General features: G+C 41.0%; 1 protein-coding gene across 1 annotated transcript in view; it reads right to left on the reverse strand.

Moving 5' to 3' along the window:
* The window catches only part of brsk2a (BR serine/threonine kinase 2a), a 525206-nt gene that overhangs the window by 61280 nt on the left and 443659 nt on the right, over positions 1 to 20267 (reverse strand). Inside the window, exons 8-11 of the mRNA XM_060910107.1 lie at positions 18976 to 19122; positions 14036 to 14067; positions 9206 to 9370; positions 7533 to 7630 (exon numbers count right to left, since the gene is read on the reverse strand). Coding sequence (XP_060766090.1) covers positions 7533 to 7630; positions 9206 to 9370; positions 14036 to 14067; positions 18976 to 19122 — 442 coding nt within the window. The remainder of the gene's footprint in view (positions 1 to 7532; positions 7631 to 9205; positions 9371 to 14035; positions 14068 to 18975; positions 19123 to 20267) is intronic.

Genomic DNA, 20267 nt, shown 5'->3' on the forward strand with positions numbered 1-20267 from the left:
TCGGATGAAAAATGAGAGAGGAGTCATCAGTCATCCCAGACAGACTGATTCCTAAACTGTCTGACCTAGGACTCTCTCAAACCATCTGCCACTGGATCAAGGTCTTCCTCACCAACCGCTCCCAGATGGTAAGAATAGGTCCCTCACACCTCATCCACCCTCATACTCAGCACTGGAGCCCCACAGGGCTATGTGCTGAGCCCCCTCCTCTATGCCCTTTACACCCATGACTGCACTCCCACCCTACCAACACCATCATCAAGTTCGCGGACGACACAACTGTGGTTGGACTCATCTCAAGAGATGATGAGACAGCCTACAGGGATGACGTCCAAAAACTGACAAGGTGGTGTGAAGAAAACAACCTAGCCCTGAACCCATCAAAAACAAAAGAACTCCTAACGGACTTCCGAAAACACAACAAGGACTACACTCCATTGCTAATCAACGGGGTCAGAGTGGAAAGAGTGCCCACTTTCAAGTTCCTGGGTACACACATTGCAGAGGACCTCACCTGGACCATAAACTCCACAGTGGCAGTGAAAAAGGCACAGCAGCGACTGTACTTCCTGAGGATCCTCAAGAAGAACAACCTTCACGAGCAGCTGCTAGTGACCTTCTACCGTAGCTCAATTGAGAGTGTGCTGACATACTGCATTGCTACGTGGTACACCAGCAGCTCTGTGGCAGACAAGAAAGCCCTTCAAAGAGTCATCGACTCTGCACAGAAGATCATTGGCTGCCCACTGCCCTCTCTAGAGCAACTCTACACCACTCGTTGCCTCAGCAGAGCCACCAACATCTTAAAAGACCCTTCCCACCCTGGACACCAGCTTCTTGAACCACTGCCCTCTGGTAAACGGTTCAGGTCCATTGCATCACGGACAAATAGACTAAAGAACAGCTTTTACCCGAGTGTTATACGTGACCTGAACAAAGCCAGTCACCGACCGTACACAGATGCCAGCGGTACGGACAGAAACAGGACTGAATGGTGACAAACTGTCTATACCGTACCTCTACATGCCTACCTCTTACCCGAATAGTATATGCTTTTACAACCACATGCACCTTATTCTCTCGACCACGTATATTTATTTATTTATATTGTTCCTACTCAACTGCACTCTGTCAACATGGGCAAATGTGCAATTATCACGCCTAATTGTGCAATACATTCACTTATTACTGTGCAATAACCCACTGTATCATAGGTCACACCCTAGATACACTGAACTACTTTTTTTTAAGCAGTTCTTGAAAAAACCATGTTTATCCTCTTTTATTAACTTATCTATCTATCTTGTATAGATTTGTTAATCTTTTTACTTGAATGTTTATCTTGTACAAATCTGACTTTTTTCGCATCTCCTATAACCCGGTACAGAATGGGACGGAACAGTACCGTCACGTATTTTAATGTGGTGTCACGTATTTTCTTATATTTGCCTTCTGGGTTTTTATATGCTGTTCCGTCCCATGTACAACAAGTGTTCCATCCCACAATACCATTTTTGTGACATTTATTTACATAATGTATAATCTTACCTTTTTTTGTTCCAGTTTCACAGAGACATCCGTCACAGCCACCATTTTATTAATCGGTACTTACATTAGTCATCCCGCCTTTATAGATGAACCCGTCCCATCACGTATGATAAATAAAGTTAGAAGAAAAACAAAATATATTGTTTAGTTGTTTTATTGTCAAAACATATAACTTAACTACTATTTATTCATCTATTTTACAATTTCTTGCCTCCTCCCCAACCTCTACCTCTACGTTTCTTCAGCTGACATTGTATACATTTCAAGTTCTTATCTTTTTTTTTATCTGTGCTTCTGTTTTATGACCCACATATTCACAATCAGTGTGAAACCACATTTTTACTCAAGATGGCGCTCGTTCCGCCACACGGAATTTCTTTGTGATGTCACGCCGAGGTATATTCCGTAATTGGAGTTCAGGGCTTTTAGATCAATTTCGATTGAAAATATTGTGAATATAACGTTAATACAATGTGATGGGATATAATAATAATACTGGATTATCAAAGAATACATGACAGTGATACGTGTGAGTACAAGATGTTAAGTATGAAACCCATGAATATTTAGAAAACGTAACGTTATTGTAATGTACCGTCCTGTTCTGGTTCATACTTTCCATACCGGGTTATGGGAGACACCCTTTTTTTCCCCCTTAATACTAAGTGTTTGTTTGAATACACTGACTGGATTGCGTGCTTCAATTTCATTGTACTGTATGGCGCAGTGACAATAAAGGAATCTTGAATCTTGAGATAAAATTCTAATGAGAGGCCTGGAAAATTGGTTAATTTGGCCTAATTACTAACTAATTAGCAATAAATTTGACAAAACAACAACCAAGTTTTGTGCGGAGTGACAAGTTTTTTCAAACAAAACAATTGGAACAGAAATACGTGTAGAATTAACAGAGGAGATACGATTTAAGTGAATTATGGACGACGGACACCACACCATAGCAATAACTGATCGGCTTTAAGGCCAGATGAGTTAATCAGAGACACTGGTACACCAAGACCACAGTACTGAATGAAAAAGCATTTTCAATCATAAGGGGAAAAATGCTGAACAGATCAAGAACACTATCCAAACGGCAGGCACGCACGAGTCAGGGATTTAGAGCCACCAGAGGAACTGGCTCACTTATCTTTATCAATGATGGAAAATCGTCAACAGCTGCAGGCTGAATTATTAATATACTACATATGTGTCTTACCTTCTCCATCTAACTGCATCAGAACACGGTGGGTGAGACTTCACCAATGGCAAAATCAACTACAATGTTTTACAGTGGTGCTTGAAAGTTTGTGAACTCTTTAGAATTTTCTATATTTCTGCATAAATATGACCTAAAACAGGGGTTCTCAACCTTTTGCAACCTGGGCCCCACCAAAGCTGGTTCATTGCAGTTGGGGGCCCCTCTTCTCGCCCCGCCCCCATCCCCCCCCCAAACACACTCACCCGCAGTGACGCCACCTGGCCTACAGCACCTTATATCGACCGATAGATAGATAGATAGATAGATAGATAGATAGATAGATAGATAGATAGCCCTGGGCTAGATTATTATTATTATTATTATTATTATTATTATTATTATCATTATTATTATTATTATTATTAGTAGTAGTAGTAGTAGTAGCAGCAGTAGTAGCATTATCCATAGTAGACTAGCAGTAAGAAAACAACAAAAACAACAAATTATTTGGGTAGAGCTGAAATGGGGAAAGCAAAAATACAGTGTGGGGTAGTAGTCTTTAAAAAGACTGTTTGGGTTTTGCGCTGTATCGATGGATTGATGATAGTAGACTAGCGAGAGTCGGCACGAGTTAACTCGGCAAGAAACCAGACTAGTGTGTGTGTGGCAAGCACTCACACGGTGGCCACGGTATGCAGACTCACTCACGTGACGTTGCGTCATGTTCGCGTCACGGGCTTAAAATAACCTACACACAAGATTTTATGATAGATTGATGATAGATTTTATAATAGTATTGATTTGTATGTAATAGTCCAATGTCCTGCATTTTGACATGGGTAAATGTGTTGCATCTGCTTAGCTACTATAGCCTGTTAGCCCCAGATTTTTTTTTCCCTCCATACATGAAGCCTACTCGCGACCCCCCTGGAGTACCTCCGCGCCCCACCAGGGGGGCGCGCCCCCCCGGTTGAGAACCACTGACCTAAAACATCATCAGATTTTCACACAAGTCCTAAAAGTAGATAAAGAGAACCCAGTTAAACGAATGAGACAAAAATATTATACTTGGTCATTTATTTATTGAGGAAAATGATCCAATATTACATATCTGTGAGTGGCAAAAGTATGTGAACCTTTGCTTTCAGTATCTGGTGTGACCCCCTTGTGCAGCAATAACTGCAACTACACGTTTCCGGTAACTGTTGATCAGTCCTGCACACCGGCTTGGAGGCATTTTAGCCCATTCGTCCGTACAGAACAGCTTCAACTCTGGGATGTTGGTGGATTTCCTCACATGAACTACTCGCTTCAGGTCCTTCCACATTTCGTTTGGACTAGTTTGAGTATTTCAGAAACTGCTGATCTCCTGGGGTTTTCACACACAACAGTCTCTAGAGTTTACACAGAATGGTGCGAAAAACAAAAAACACTGAGTGAGTGACAGTTCTGTGGGCGGAAATACCTTGTTGATAAGAGAGGTCAGAGGAAAATGGCCAGACTAGTTCAAACTGCCAGGAAGGATATAGCAATTCATAGCAACTCTTTACAACCGTAGTGAGCAGAAAAGCATCTCAGCATGCAAAGCAGCAGACCACATTGAGTTCCAATCCTGCCAGCCAAGGACAGGGGTCTCAGAATCAAGAACAAGTTCCTCTTGTGTGGAGTTTGCATGTTCTCCGTGTCTGTGTGGGTTTCCTCCAGGTACTCTGGTTTCCCCCATGGTTCAATGACATGCGGTCAGGTTAACATGGGGCGGCCTTAGGCTGAGGTGACCTTGAGTGAGGCACCTAATCCCCAACTGGTCCCCGCCACTGCTCTGGGTATGTGTGTGTCCTCATTGCTCATGTGTGTGCGCGCGCATGTGTGTTCACTGCTTCGGATGGGTTAAATGCTGAGAGGAATTTCACAAGTGTACGTGTGATGAATAAAGTTCTTCTTCTTCTTCTTCAAAGTGGCCAGTGAGTGTACATGTCTCCCAAAACCCTATGAAACCACCTCAATGTGATCCTTTTTTGATCAATCACTGAACAGACCACAGAATATATTTAAGGTACATACTAATGTATAGTCTATGACATAAATTTGAAAGACGCAGTTACGCATTAATATATGATAGAAAACTGAAGTGCATCTTGGGTTGACTGCCATTTTGGAGGTATTCGGTGGTCAGCTCTGCGTATTTTCTTTTCGTTTGCTTCCTTTTATCAGTAAGATGATCAGTATGATCATGTTGTATCAAAGGCTGTAATAATAAGTCCGATGATGTAAAAGGTAGAAAAGTTAACCACAAGACAAGATTTTTTATAGATGGCTTGGGTTGCAGAGATGAGACGCAAAAACGTCACTTTTGCTAAGATTTTCATAAAGGTAAAGAAGAGACTTTTGTTGTTTAGGCAGCGTTACAAAATGTGCTGGTTTTCTGTCTTCTAAAGTAGCTAATGTTAACGTTATATCCATGCATGGTTTTGGATTAGCCATGCTAGCAAACAACAAACAACCAGGCAGGGCTGCAGAAATGGATTCATCTTTACTTGTTATAATATATTTGTAATATCTTGCATTACTGGGAGGAAAACTGAATGCAAGTGAAGGTTGCTATGATAAGCACAAGTTAGATGATGGAAATCTTACCTTTGCTGTTAGGACTGTGCTGTCACAGTCCTTGGGTTGAAATGCAAACAAATCCTGCACCTAGCCATTGAGGAAATATTCATGGGCTTCAAAGGATTTCTAGTTTAGGAACTATTCATAGGTATACACACTTAGACTGTAAACACGATCCCTCATCAAAAAATTACTGTGCAGGGATTGGCCAAGGATGGCTCTTGTGACATAAAATAGTTCCACCATTGATTACGTAATGTATCTTGTGACATCAAAAATTAAAAAAAAAAAAAATGGACATGGTGTGAGTCAGTCATGGTGTATCCTGGATATACCATGAACTGACGTCATGATTTCAAGCTATACAGCCAACTCGAGTTACAGCTGTGGCTCCGCGAGCATTTCTGTGTGTGTAGATCTGCATATCATGATCATGCCTAACGAGGCAGGTGATAGCATGGTAATTAAAAAAAAAACATTTAATTAAAATTAAAAACAATAATAAAATAGTGTGGAACATTGCACATGCGCAGGTTGAAGGTCGCTCCAACGTAAACAACAAACGTGGCTGCCTCCAGTGAATTTATGCCGAGAGTCAATCTCATAGACAAAAGTTAAAAGTTAACACTTTTAGTTTATACTTTTTTGATGAGGGCTATAAATCAAATATACCATGCACTGAGAGGCTCCGGTTGAAATGATGGATTCTCTTCGGTGACTGGCATAGTACTGTTTTCTTTGGGGCTGTGCCCTTCACAAAATAGTATTATGCCAGTCACCTGAGAGAATCCATCATTTCAACCGGAGCCTCTCAGTGCACGGTATATCGGACTAATGGCCCTTTTCCACTACCCTTTTTCAGCTCACTTCAGCCCGACATGGCTCGCGTTTCGACTACCTCAGAGCAGCACGACTCAGCTCGCTTCAGCCCTGCTCAGCACCCAAAACTCGCACGGTTTTGGAGTGGGGCTGAAGCGAGCCAAACCAAGCCGAGTGGGGCTAGGGGCGTGAGGAAACACTCCCCTGTGCACTGATTGATGAGGAGGAGTGTCCTCACATGCCCACACACGCCCCGCGAGCACGCTGGGATCTGTAAACACCGTAAACCCGGAAGAAGAAGAAGAAGAAGAATTACGAATTACGAGAATTTCTGAAGCCTCATGCGCCTCGCCTCATCTATACGCTCTTGCCAGTATCTGTTGGCGTTGTCGGTGACAACAAGCCACAGCACCAAGACCAGCAACACTAACGACTCCATGTCCTCCATGTTTATCGTTTACTATCCGGGTCGTGAGACTACTGCTTAAAAGATCACTGATGTCACTGTTTGCGCCGCCTAACGACATCACGTGACGTCCACCCACTTTCGGTAACTCCACCCAATGTGTCCACCCACTTCCAGCCAGCACGGTTCAGCGCGGTTGTAGTCGAAATGCAACTCCAACAGCCCCGCTCAGCTCGACTCAGCCCAACTCAGCACCGCACGGCTCAGCCCAACTCAGCCGCGTTGGTAGTGGAAAAGCGGCATAATATCCAAGTATGAGGTTGGAGGCAGCAATGTCTGGCCAGCACTCCAACTTTTTGTGGTTGGATTGAATGTATCAGTGTTGTTCATAGATGAACATTCATCCAAATAATGATCCCTGGCATCCTTGTTTAGTTTGTTTCGGTATGGTATCCTCTCACTTTGTTTCTGCTTCTCCAGTTTTAATGCTTTCACTGCTACCAAAGAGTATAAAATGATTCTTTACTGCTGCTTTCACTGTACTGCTCACTGTAACACTACCTCCAAAATGGCAACTCAGTGACGTAAACACATGTAACTGACAAAGACCGATTGCAATCTGTTGGAACTGAAGCGAACCCCTAGACAGTTGCACCACCTGGGGGAAGACAATGTTCTTTAAATTTGCTCTTGAAAGCTAAGGGTTGGCTCAAATAAGCATTTGCCTATACTCAGCTGTTGCTATAATCCAATGTCTTGGAATGCAAATCCAAAACATGATTTTTTTTCCCTTTTTTTTTTTAATGGGTGGGTTATTTTCAGAATGCCATGTAAAACAAATCTACCCAATTTTCTGCAAAAGTGACCAGGCTGCATATAAAAGACACTGACTTGTGCAATCCATTCTACAGGACTCTTCATATTCTTTCATGAGAACGTCCTGAAGGTATATACCTATATCATTGCGTGGCGGGAGGTTCTGGTCTTCCTGGCTTGGGTACCTCTCTTTTCGGTCCAGCAACAGGAAATAGATCATCTTCTCCTGGTTGTCACTGAAAAAAAATGAATCGAAGAGAGAAACAGACCCACATGAAAGACCAAAACATGCTTTAACTGCTTCTGAACTGCTCGTTCATTTAAAACAGAGGACAAGTCAGAAATTAATGCATTGGCAAAGAATGTCCATTTGTTTTGGAGAGAGGGACCAAAACTCATATTTCCTCTTCCTGATTTTAGTAGTACACACTCCATCTCTAGCATGGTCTATGTGATATATGAACACTCCAGGAACCTAAGCGCACACACACACACACACACACACACACAAATAAATAAGGCCCATTCTGTAATTGCGGGTACACTGCAAGTGTTAGTCATCGTCAACTCCATTATCCTTAAACTGGGCAATCCATTAAAAGAATTGATGACAACAGAGTTGACATTTCCCACCAACTTGTATCTTAACTCCACATGCTAACCTCAAACTAGCTACTGCATGGCAGGTATAAAAACAGGATTTTATGGATTTTAATCATATTGTTGTTGTTGTTTTTTTTAAATGAGTGAGAGATTCACTCCAATATCACAATAATAGATTTGACGAATAATTACTCTACTGTTGGTGTATCCTCAACATTTTGTTCAAGTTCATGAGAGAAGGAATATAACATACCCTGAAGTTTCCCACCAGAGGAAGTGACATCTCTCGGTGCAGGTGTCACGCGTATTATTAAAAGTCTTTATAGATTTTATAAGGTTTTATAAAAGAGTTAACAGAGTTGACAAGAACATTAGGATGGATAAAATATATATATTTTTGATGACTGAAATTTCACATCATACAGAAAATAGACTTTCTATGCAATTGATTGTATAACAGTTAATAGAATAAGCCCCCAAAAACATATTGTTAGACTGAATCACTTCATGTTTATTTAAGTTGAATGTATGAATCAGGAGTCGAAGACAGCCAATAATGTGGGGGGAGGGGTGGGAGTCATTTAGTGAATGTTTTATGTATAAATTGGGTCTAAAATGTACATCAAGCACTGCTGTTGATGAAAGTTTGTCATAATTTGTGTTATTGTTCAAAACTGATTCAATAAAGATTTCTTTTGTGGAAAATAACAAAAGGTTTATCTTGGAGACACGAAATGTACCCCAAATTCTAGAATGGCCCAGAGAGAGAGAGAGAGAGAGAGAGAGAGAGAGAGAGGACGGACACTGGCAAAAAAAAAAAAGCATGAAGCTTCTCAATATAGAAACCGAGTGCCTCAGAGGAATAGATATGAAGAGGTAAATAGTGGTACTTGAGGCTAGGGAAATAACAGTAGCACTGCTTCAATGGCCATCATAATGTAACTGCAGTTTGACAAATGACTTGTCCAAAGGACAAGCTGTGTTTGTGTGTGCATGAGATTGCATGTATCCATGTGTGCAAATGGGTTTATATGGGTGAGCAAAGCCACTACTCATTCCTCTGACCAACCCTTTTTTTTTCTATTTTTCCTCCATCTCTTTCTTTGACACTGTGGCATATTTCTGACTTTGATCTGAACTTCTAGTATGGCTTAAAGTTAGAATTTGCCCACAGTCAACTATCTCCAGCTCAGAGCAGAGCCACTCACTCATCTGACAGCAGGTCCTTCATCAGCTTGTTCTTGTCTCGGAAGCAGCCGAGCGAGTGCATGCTCTCCAACACGTCTGGGTCGATGTCATCGGCCGACGGCAGGCTGCGGATCGCCACCTTCCTCAGCACAGGCTGCTCAGGCTCTGGCTCGTTCTTCCCTCCACTAACAAAAAGCACAAAATACACAGCAGTGCTGATCAACTACCCATGGATCAAACTGGCTTCAGCAAATGATGTGCATGAACGCTCCAGGACTGACCTAAACTGTTGCTCGTGTTTTAAACCAGTAACAATATATCCAGTCCTATAGTATACAGTATGTGCAGCTTCCACAGAAGAGATGCAATTAAAGGAATAGTCCTGCAAAGGTTTCACACTTGCAATCAATCAGCCAAGGCATTTCAGAGCTTAGTGGAAGTCAGTCTCACACAAATACATTTACCATATACCCCCAAACTACAAATATGCTTAAACTGAGATCTATACCTTTAAGCATGTAATGCACAGTTGTGAATGTGCCTTAGGACACAGTAGGATTTACTGTAACCTTGGACAAACTTATTTATATTTATCATGTTTTCTTCTTTATTAACCACTCTGTCCTGATCAAGGTCATGATAGCTCTGAAACCTTTCCCAGGAACAGTGGGCATGAGGAAGGAACATACCCCAGACAGGATGCCAGTCTGCCAGCATTTTATCCTTAACATAATTTTGTATTATTACACCCTCTAGGCCACGTCTAGCAATATTTGAAGGCAAGATTGCAGCAGAATTATAGATTTTATGTGAAAGATAATATAATTTCAGCTTAAATTTTTAATCCTGATTCCATTTATTCATCTTCAGTAAGCACTTTATCCTGGTTAGGGTCATGGTGGATCCAGAGCCTGTCCTATGGTGTAAGACACTGTGAATGTGTGAAGCAGGAATACACTCTGAATGGGAAGCCATTCCATGGCAGGGCACCATGCACACACACGCGCACACAGAGGCAACCTTAGATCAACCAATCTGCACACTGGCATGTTTACTGTGAGGTACAGTAGGAGGAGAACCAGGAAAACCTGGGGGAACCCATACAAACAAGGTGAGAACATGCAAAACTCCTCACAGACAGTAGCCTATGCTCATAATCAAACAAAGGACAATGGGGCTATAAGGCAGGAACACTACTGTACTTTCTGCACCACTGTAGTCCCCTAAATCCAGATTTTTCTTCTGATATTTGATATTTCATAGATTATTGCATTTGAAATGCAACCTCAAATAAGAACAAGAGTGCTCTGAGAGCACAATATCCCCCACTGGCAACTCTGCCATAACTCTGGTAAAATGCAACTGAATTGAATGAAATTGCAATATGCGTATTACCAACATAGAACAAAGAATCCTGCCAAGTTTCGTGAAATTCCTCCAAAAATTGTGAGAGGAGCTGATTTCAGAAGGTGAGTACCTTTCCCAGGACGGATGGATGGACAGACATCGCCAAATTAAACTAAATTTCAATATGCGTATAACTATCATATAACAAAGCCTTTTGCCAAGTTTGGTGAAATTCCTCCACAAATTGTGAGAGGAGTTGATTTCAGAAGGAAAACCCACTTATGAAATTGTCCAATTATAATTTTGTTAATCAAGGGCTGTAACTCTGGTAAAATGTGGCCCAATTTAGCAAAATTGCAATATGCGTATTACCGAAATATAACAAAGAATCCTGCCAAGTTTTGTGAAATTCCTCCAAGAATTGTGAGAGGAGTTGATTTCAGAAGGTGAGTTCCCTTCCCAGGATGGACGGACATCGCCATGACATAATCCCCCTTCGGGCCTTTTGGCTAGTGGGGGATAAAAAGTTGGGACTGTATGGAAAATACAAAAAAAAAAAAGAAAAAAAAGAAAAAAAAGGAGTGCTATATTACTAAATTTACTTGGACTTGTATTTCATTGCGGACAGTACGAACCCAAGACATTTCAGTTTTTGTCTGGTCAACTTCATTTCATTTCAGGCCTACAACACATTCCAAAAAAAGTTGGGACAGGAGCAGTTTAGGCCTAGTAATGAGGTAAAACAATTAAAATAATGATGTGATTTGAAACAGGTGATGTCAACAGATGAATGTAATCATAATTTGGTACAAAACTCAGTATCCAGGAAAGGCCTAGTCGCAAAGATGAGCCGAGGAGCTCAAGTTTGTCAGCAAAAGTGTGAGAAAATTATTGAAATGTTTAAAAGTAATATTCCTCAAAGAAAGACATGAAGGGATTCAGGTATTTCAACATCTACGGTGCATAATATCATTAAACGATTCAAAGAGTCATGAATTTAATGAATTCAATAAATTAATTATTGAAATGATTAAAAACAATGTTCCTCAAAGAAAGATAGGAAGGGATTTGGATATTTCACCCTCTATGGTGCATATCATCATTAAATGATTCAAGGAGTCTGGAGGAATTTCGGTGCATAAAGGGCAAGGGCACAAGCCTAAGCTGAACACCTGGGACGAAAAGGACTACTCAGACTGTTGGCAATATGTCCAAAATCCAGGGTCTGTCATGGTATGGGTTTGTATCAGTGCCCTTGGCAAAGGTAACTTACACTTCTCTGATGGCAGCATTCATGCAGAAAAGTACATTAGGATTTTGTATCAATGTATTCTTCTTTCAAGACGACATCTTTTCCAGGGATATTTCAACAAGACAATACAAAACCACATTCTGCGTTACACATTACAAAGGCATGGCTGTGGAAGAAGTGGGTGCCTGTTTCCTCTGTCCCTAATAGAAGACGTGTGGTGAATTTTGAAACAAAAAAATATGACTTTGGCAACCCCAAACTGCTGCACACTTTAAGGCCTGTTTGCGGGAAGAATGGGACAAAATAGCACCTGAAACGCTTCACCGCTTGGTGTCTTCAGTCAATAAACATCTTTTAAGTGTTGTGAGAAGGAATGGAAACATTATGAAGTGGTAAATGCTTTACCATCCCAACTTCTTTCAAATGTGTTGCAGGAATCAGGATTGAAATAAGTGTTCTCATCTCATCTCATCATCTCTAGCCGCTTTATCCTGTTCTACAGGGTCGCAGGCAAGCTGGAGCCTATCCCAGCTGACTACGGGCGAAAGGCGGGGTACACCCTGGACAAGTCGCCAGGTCATCACAGGGCTGACACATAGACACAGACAACCATTCACACTCACATTCACACCTACGGTCAATTTAGAGTCACCAGTTAACCTAACCTGCATGTCTTTGGACTGTGGGGGAAACCGGAGCACCCGGAGGAAACCCACGCGGACACGGGGAGAACATGCAAACTCCGCACAGAAAGGCCCTCGCCGGCCACGGGGCTCGAACCCAGACCTTCTTGCTGTGAGGCGACAGCGCTAACCACTACACCACCGTGCCGCCCCACATCACATCACATCACATTATCTCTAGCCGCTTTATCCTTCTACAGGGTCGCAGGCAAGCTGGAGCCTATCCCAGCTGACTACGGGCAAAAGGCGGGGTACACCCTGGACAAGTCGCCAGGTCATCACAGGGCTGACACATAGACACAGACAACCATTCACACTCACATTCACACCTACGGTCAATTTAGAGTCACCAGTTAACCTAACCTGCATGTCTTTGGACTGTGGGGGAAACCGGAGCACCCGGAGGAAACCCACGCGGACACGGGGAGAACATGCAAACTCCACACAGAAAGGCCCTCGCCAGCCCCGGGGCTCGAACCCAGGACCTTCTTGCTGTGAGGCGACAGCGCTAACCACTACACCACCGTGCCGCCCCAATAAAGATAAAATATCAAATAATGTGCTCCTGTACTGTTTTGAGTGCAGTACAGGTCAAAGATTCTTTACAAATCATTGTTTTCAGTTTTAATTTCAACATACTGTCCCAACTTTTTTTTTCTGATTTGAGGATGTAAATATATCAGATTTGGACAGGCTTTGATGGAAAAGATTTTGAGTGACACAGACTTCCAATAGTTATTAACATCATTAACATCAGAGTTCCAGTGCAAAGATAAAAACACAAACGTCTTAGAAACTCGGCTACATTTGAGGCAATCAGTGTATATATACACATTTCAATGCCCAGTAGGTTAGTCTTTAGTGTTCTTCAGCAGAACCTTTTTGATCTGTGTGTTCTGCGTATGTAGTGTTGCCATCTGTGAGAAAACCTGGCAGTGTGATCCAGCAGCCAAAAGCATAAGTATTCTGCTGAAACTGTTAGTGACTCAGGGGTCTGTGGAGAGGAGGACTAGGTGGCCGTGTGACTGGCTTTGACCCCAGAGAGTCTCGGAGTCAGGAGGGGCCTGTCAACTACCCAAGTCTCCTACTGCTGTGACCACACACACACACACACACACACACACACACACACACACACTCTGTCCTTCTCTCTCTCTCCCCTCACACACACACAACAGGATCATGGGCATATGAGCAGACAGCTAAACCCCCTCTGGGCCTGCAGATCCTTGTCCTTGTTGGGGACATGAGGAAGCTGTGCCATTTATCTCCCCAACCCACACACACACACACACACACACACACACACAAGTAGACACCCACCACACAACTGCTTCTTCATTTCCCCAAACACTTCCACTCTTACACAGAGTTGCATTATGTTGAATATACACTGTACAATTTCAGCATTGGGTTTAATTTGATTTTACTGCTGCAAATCAATCTTCGGGCTTTCAACAAATTCTCTTACTGTCTCCGAGTTGTCATTCCCCCACACAAAGCCTTCTCACACACACACACACACACATGCACACACACACTCCAATCAAACAGTGAGATGTACTTACATGTACCATGTGTGCTTCTGGATCTGTTCTAACTGCAGGAGGAAAAAAAAAAAAAAAAAAGCAAAATCAGCCTCACATCTTCAAGCATCTTCGTCATATCGTTCATTATTTGACAGAGTCAAATACAAGGCAGAAGAGGTCACGCTAATGAGGGTGTCCTGATGCATAAGGGTCTACAGATAAAAGCAGAGGCTAAAAGCATAGAAAAGATGAAATAAGAACCTAATCAGGACAGAGATTGACGATCAGCGCTGCTGTGACAAAAGGTGTGCAGCATAAATATGAAAGGCCTGAAGATGTCCAATCAGCATTTGCATGACTACACTTAAAGGGGACAAGTGCAGTATTATTCATAAATACCATCTTCCAGAACACTTACGTACATGTGCATGCGTGTGCGTGTGTGTAAAACTGTCAGTGAGACACTGTGGATGCTCAGTAAGACCCTGACCCTGTGATTGCATCTCAGTTCAATGTTGGTTTTGGATGAACAAGAGTCAAACAATTTTCATAACATCAAGAAATATGAATTAATTTCATACGTAGCTCTATAAGAGACACTGTGGCATTTGCTATGTGAGGACCAAAACACAACAGGAAGGTGTGACGCAGCTTGATTCTTCTTAAACCAAAGCAATTTGTCAATTCCACTTTGTATTAATGAAAAATAAATTTTATCCATTTATAATTACTTTAAATCTTGTGGAACGTCCACAAAAATAGTCAGCGCCTATTATCCTGTTATAGAACCTATAAACTCACACATCAATGAGACAAGTCAATAAGACAAGTCTCCTTTGTCCTGAAGACTATTTCCTTGGCAGAACACATACTGAATATCACAAAACAGCTTACTGCTGTTTACGTAGTTTTTGTTCAATAACATGGTTTTAATTGGTTTAATTAGTCTTAGATTATAGCAGAAGGTAGAAAAACACCTGTAGATTATACTGAGTGTATGTTATGAATTTCGTAGTGGTGTATAAGTGAGACGTCAAAAATATATTTTAAATGGGACTAACAGGAATTCATCTCAGAAATCCAATTCATTATACCAGCACCTTGTACATACTGAAAAATAACAGTAATTCAGAATGTAACCACTACTTATATACACAGTATTTCCAATGTACGAACCAACAACCTAGAACAGTGAGTAAACTCACTACAGAATATACTCCGCTTACGAGCCTGTCATCATATATTGGCATACAGGCTTGCTCATTGCGGATAGATTACGGATAAAATTAGCTCATGTTTAAAGTCATTCATATTCTGTAAAGCTGCTTTGCGACAATGTCTATTGTTAAAAGCGCTATAGAAATAAACTTGACTTGACTATTGCCATATGGAAGGGAATTAGTTGAATTATCTCCCCTTTGAAACATCGGACCGGGATTATTTTCCTTCATGCACATCTTCAGGTGGTGTACTGCAACTGTGTACAGTTTCATCGAAATCCATCAAACTGTTTAGGAGGAGTTGCACTTACAAGACACAGGGACAGATGGATGGCTGGACAGACAGAAAAGCTCTAGATTTTGTTCAAGCTTTTACTCTTACTTCAGTACAAAAAATGATGTTAAGAGAAAAGATCTTTAATATGTGTGAATTTATTATTAGAAGATCATTAGAGCTCAAATATAAGATTATTTAGCTTACTTTGACACTTTCACTCATTTCAAGCTTTACATTTTCTTATTCTATCCATCCATCCATTATCTGTAGCTGCTTATCCTGTTCTACAGGGTCGCAGGCAAGCTGGAGCCTATCCCAGCTGACTACGGGCGAAAGGCGGGGTACACCCTGGACAAGTCGCCAGGTCATCACAGGGCTGACACATAGACACAGACAACCATTCACACTCACATTCACACCTACGCTCAATTTAGAGTCACCAGTTAACCTAACCTGCATGTCTTTGGACTGTGGGGGAAACCGGAGCACCCGGAGGAAACCCACGCGGACACGGGGAGAACATGCAAACTCCGCACAGAAAGGCCCTCGCCGGCCACGGGGCTCGAACCCGGACCTTCTTGCTGTGAGGTGACAGCGCTAACCACTACACCACCGTGCCGCCCCATTTTCTCATTCTATTGGCAGATAATTTTGCTAACTTTAAGCATTTAATTCTAGAAAGAAGCAAAATTATCTGCAAATAGAATAAGAAAATTTTAAGATTGCATTGAGTAAAAGTGTCTAAAAGTTAGCAAAATAATCTTATATTTGAGCTCTAATAATCTTCTAATCAGAAACGTTTGATAAATTCACCCATATTAAAAGATATCTTCTCTTAACAAGATATCATTTTTTGCAGTGTTCAATTACTCCTCAAATTTGTTTTCCATTTATCAATTATTATTCATATTGTATGTTTAAAAAGTAGCCTGGGATAGAGAAACCCTCTGTACAACTCTATCTCAAACATACTTGACAACTTTTCAAAATTCTCATGGGGGAGAAAAGTGCGTGAACGACATGTTCAATTGGACGAGGGTATGATCCGCGGTTGAAACGATAAAAACAGTGGATCCCAATTAATTGAAAACCATTTGAAATGTATACAATTAAAGAGTTTTTGAATTGTTGATATTGTTCTATCAGTTACTGTAGGTTATGGGATTCATGCATCAGGCCTGAGAGAGCTCAGAGTGAAACATCTGAACTGATACTCTTGTCTTGAATTTTAATATAATAACAATGAAAGGGAAGTCTTAAATCAGATTTTGAGCTGAAAAATCTCCTGCCTGAATATTGTATCCATACAGAGACCCACAGAAAATAACACAAGCGATGCTTTAGAACAGACCTGGGCATTTTACGGCCCGCGGGCCGCATCCGGCCCTTTGGTTCATTCTGACCGGCCCGCGTAAGATTAATTAGAAATTACAAAATAAACGTATTTTCTAATTTTACCTCATGCATGGACTGAATGTGCATTGCTTTTATTTTGAAGTTGTGTTCAACAAAAACGCAATGCGCGCGACATGAACATGACATGAAATCCCATGAAACCTAATCCCGCGATAACTACTTCCATAATTTGTCCAGACCAACCACAAACTTGTACGTCATCTTTCAAACGGTCCAGCCAATCACATAGTGTGACGTCACCAGCAGGCGCCGGAGCTCGAGCCGATCTGTAGATCTGATACCTACACCGAATCGACTGATGATCATCTGTCAGCTGTGCTTCGCATCTCCACCTCAGACATTCAACCTGACTCTGACGCACTCGTTAAAGACCAACAGAGACTAGATTTCTCTCACTGAACAAATAAAAAACTGAAAAACACCAAATGAGGTGATTAGACTACAAATGTGGGCATCATTATTATAATATGATGTATCTTGCTTGATATTTGGAGTAGAAAGACAATATTGTGATGTCTTTATTGTGTTTTGGGCTGAATGTGACTGAAAAAAAATGGTACAAACGTTCACATTTTGTTAACCATTGTTTTGGGAAATTTGATTGAATAAATGACATTTTTTTTGTAAGGCAACCTCGTTTTTTCCATACTCTTACCAGTCTTAGCAGCTTGTAAAAACAATGTTATTTATTGCTTTATATAAAGAAATACAATTAATATTATGCAGAATTTAGTTCAGCCTTTTGGTCCGGCCTTCCACGAAATTTTCTGTTTCTCATGTGGCCCCATGGAAAAAATAATTGCCCACCCCTGCTTTAGAAGAATGTTTATCATTTCTTAAAATAGTCACAATGAATGAAAGTATTATTGGATTGCATCAAATGTGTTTTCCTTCTGTAAGCTCATGTAAAAATACAGAGAACTATATCATCATATATAAATTTATAACTATAATATCATATATAAATTAAATTTTAATAAGATTTGACCAAAATAGTCAAATCTGATACATGAATCCCATAACCTACATCGGAAAAATGTTTAATTTTTGGTGGTTTGCATGTTTAAACAATGTTGTGATGCACCTCGATGTTGTTACTGCAGCATACGCCGGCTCTGTACACTGAATTCCTCCACCTGCTGCACTACACACATCAGCAGAGGTGCTATCTGGCTAACGGTAGAATGTTTTTACTAGAATTAGCCTGCGCTGATGAAAGACTAACTTTTCAGAATCAGGAACATGCAGGTTTGTGGAAACACTGGGGGGAGACAAGAAAAATAACATCTAGCACAAAGTCGTCATATCACTCTTCTTAAACATATTGAGAGAAATAATGATGCTTTACATGAAATGAGTGAACAGAACAGCGCACATCATTGCCAAAACATCAGGTAATGACTTGCTGACTATTTGTCAAGAACAGAAACATAAAAGTGATATGCTACAGAATTATTAACTTGTTAGTTTCCCTTCGTCTACGTGAGTCTAGCTCTAGATCTACATCATTACATTATATTACATTAGCTAGCATTATTTTCAGTTAGGTTTCTGAGCAACAATATATGCGGCTGGGCACACACTGGAGGTTTTACTTGCCTGGTGGGCTACGCTAATGAATTTAAGATTTATCCACCCCTCATGATAATAGCACTTTTCTCATTTGCATGTATTTAAAAGTTACACTCGAGTATTTAGGTTCATGATCCTTAATTACTTTGCTTTTTTTAATCATATTATGTTTTCATGACAAATCATAATTACATGTGTATGAAGTATAAGGACTCCAGTAGAACATATATTGCATTATTAAAGCTGCCATCAGCACCATTTTAAAGTTAATTAACATGTAAATGACCCAATTACTATTACCATAATCCAATTACATATACAAGTCAAGCTTAAAAATGGCATCAAACTTCACACCTGGACGCCTGGGTGCAAAAAATAAGTATGAAAAAAACTACGGCATAACCCGAAATCAAACGCATTTATCATTCTGCGTTCTAGGTTTGGTGTTTTGTAAGACCACAGTTTGACATCCAATAAGGATGGAAACAGCTCACCGTAAGCCGTTTGCTAGCGTCGACCTCGATCATTCCTCGGAGAAGGTTCTGGCAGTCCGGAGGAATGAAGTGTGGCATGTGAAACACTCCTAGCTTCACTTTTTCTAACAAGTTTCGTAAATTATCATCATCAAACGGCAGAGCTCCCTGCAGGAAAATGCAGAAATGAGAAACAGTGAATATAACTAGTTGAATTTAGGTCAGAGGAGAATATTAAGACATTAATCAGGAACACTGGAGGAGGAAAACACAAAATACCAGTAGATTTCCTTAAGATCAGAAACAACTCCCGGATCATTTCTAATGATTAGAGACACTGAGAGAATGCAATGCATATCAAGTTACAAAAACACAATACGTTTACCAATTTTCCAACTTTAAATGCTGTCACTGATGTGAAGCCCGGATAACGACGAGCTCTGAGTAACATGGAATGTACAGGACCCAAAAGTCAGAGTTGTGCTAAACCCTTCTTAAGATGCAAAGAATTTCACAATTAGCTTATCCTGGCGCAGCCCTTGTTAAGTGAGCAGTTCATCAGTGGCACTGACACCCCACAGAAGTGTGTGTTTGATGAATAGCTGCTGCGTGGCTACGCCAAGCTCATATAACTGATGATCAGAAGGCGACCTAACTACAGGGGAGAGAAGCTGTCAAACACAATCAGACAAATAGTGTTTTAACTGACTGAGCTCAGTGGCTATGCCACATACGCAGCTCCCAACACACCCTTTCCTCCATATTTCTGCTCATATAAAAACCTATTTAGAGAAATTGACCTTAGGAGAGGTAGAGGAATGCAGAGAATGATAAAATCAGGAAGCCGGGTAGACTGTTTATACTCAAAATCTGAGTGGCACAAGCAGTGAGGATTTTTCCTTTTTTTTTTTCAATTCTGCCCAGAGTTTATCTGTTTATTTGGGGATCCACCATTACCACCATGTATTCAAAAAGTATATTCCAACTGATCTAAATCTTGAGGGAAGGGAGAAGAAGGAAAATGGGGAGGAGAAAGGAAAGGAAAGGAAAGGAAAGGAAAGGAAAGGAAAGGAAAGGAAAGGAAAGGAAAGGAAAGGAAAGGAACTGACAAGAAGAGAAGAAAATGAAATGGAAAGGAAAGGGTAGGGTAGGGTAGGGAAAGATAGAGAAGGGAAGGAAAGGAATGGGAATGAGAGGAAAGAATTTGGCTGGAAGAGAAGGAAAGGGAAGGGAAAGTAAAGGTTACGGAAGGAAAGGAAAGGAAAGGAAAGGAAAGGAAAGGAAAGGAAAGGAAAGGAAAGGAGAAAAGAAAG

This window comes from Neoarius graeffei, chromosome 2, assembly GCF_027579695.1.
Source record: "Neoarius graeffei isolate fNeoGra1 chromosome 2, fNeoGra1.pri, whole genome shotgun sequence".
Lineage (NCBI taxonomy): Eukaryota > Metazoa > Chordata > Actinopteri > Siluriformes > Ariidae > Neoarius > Neoarius graeffei.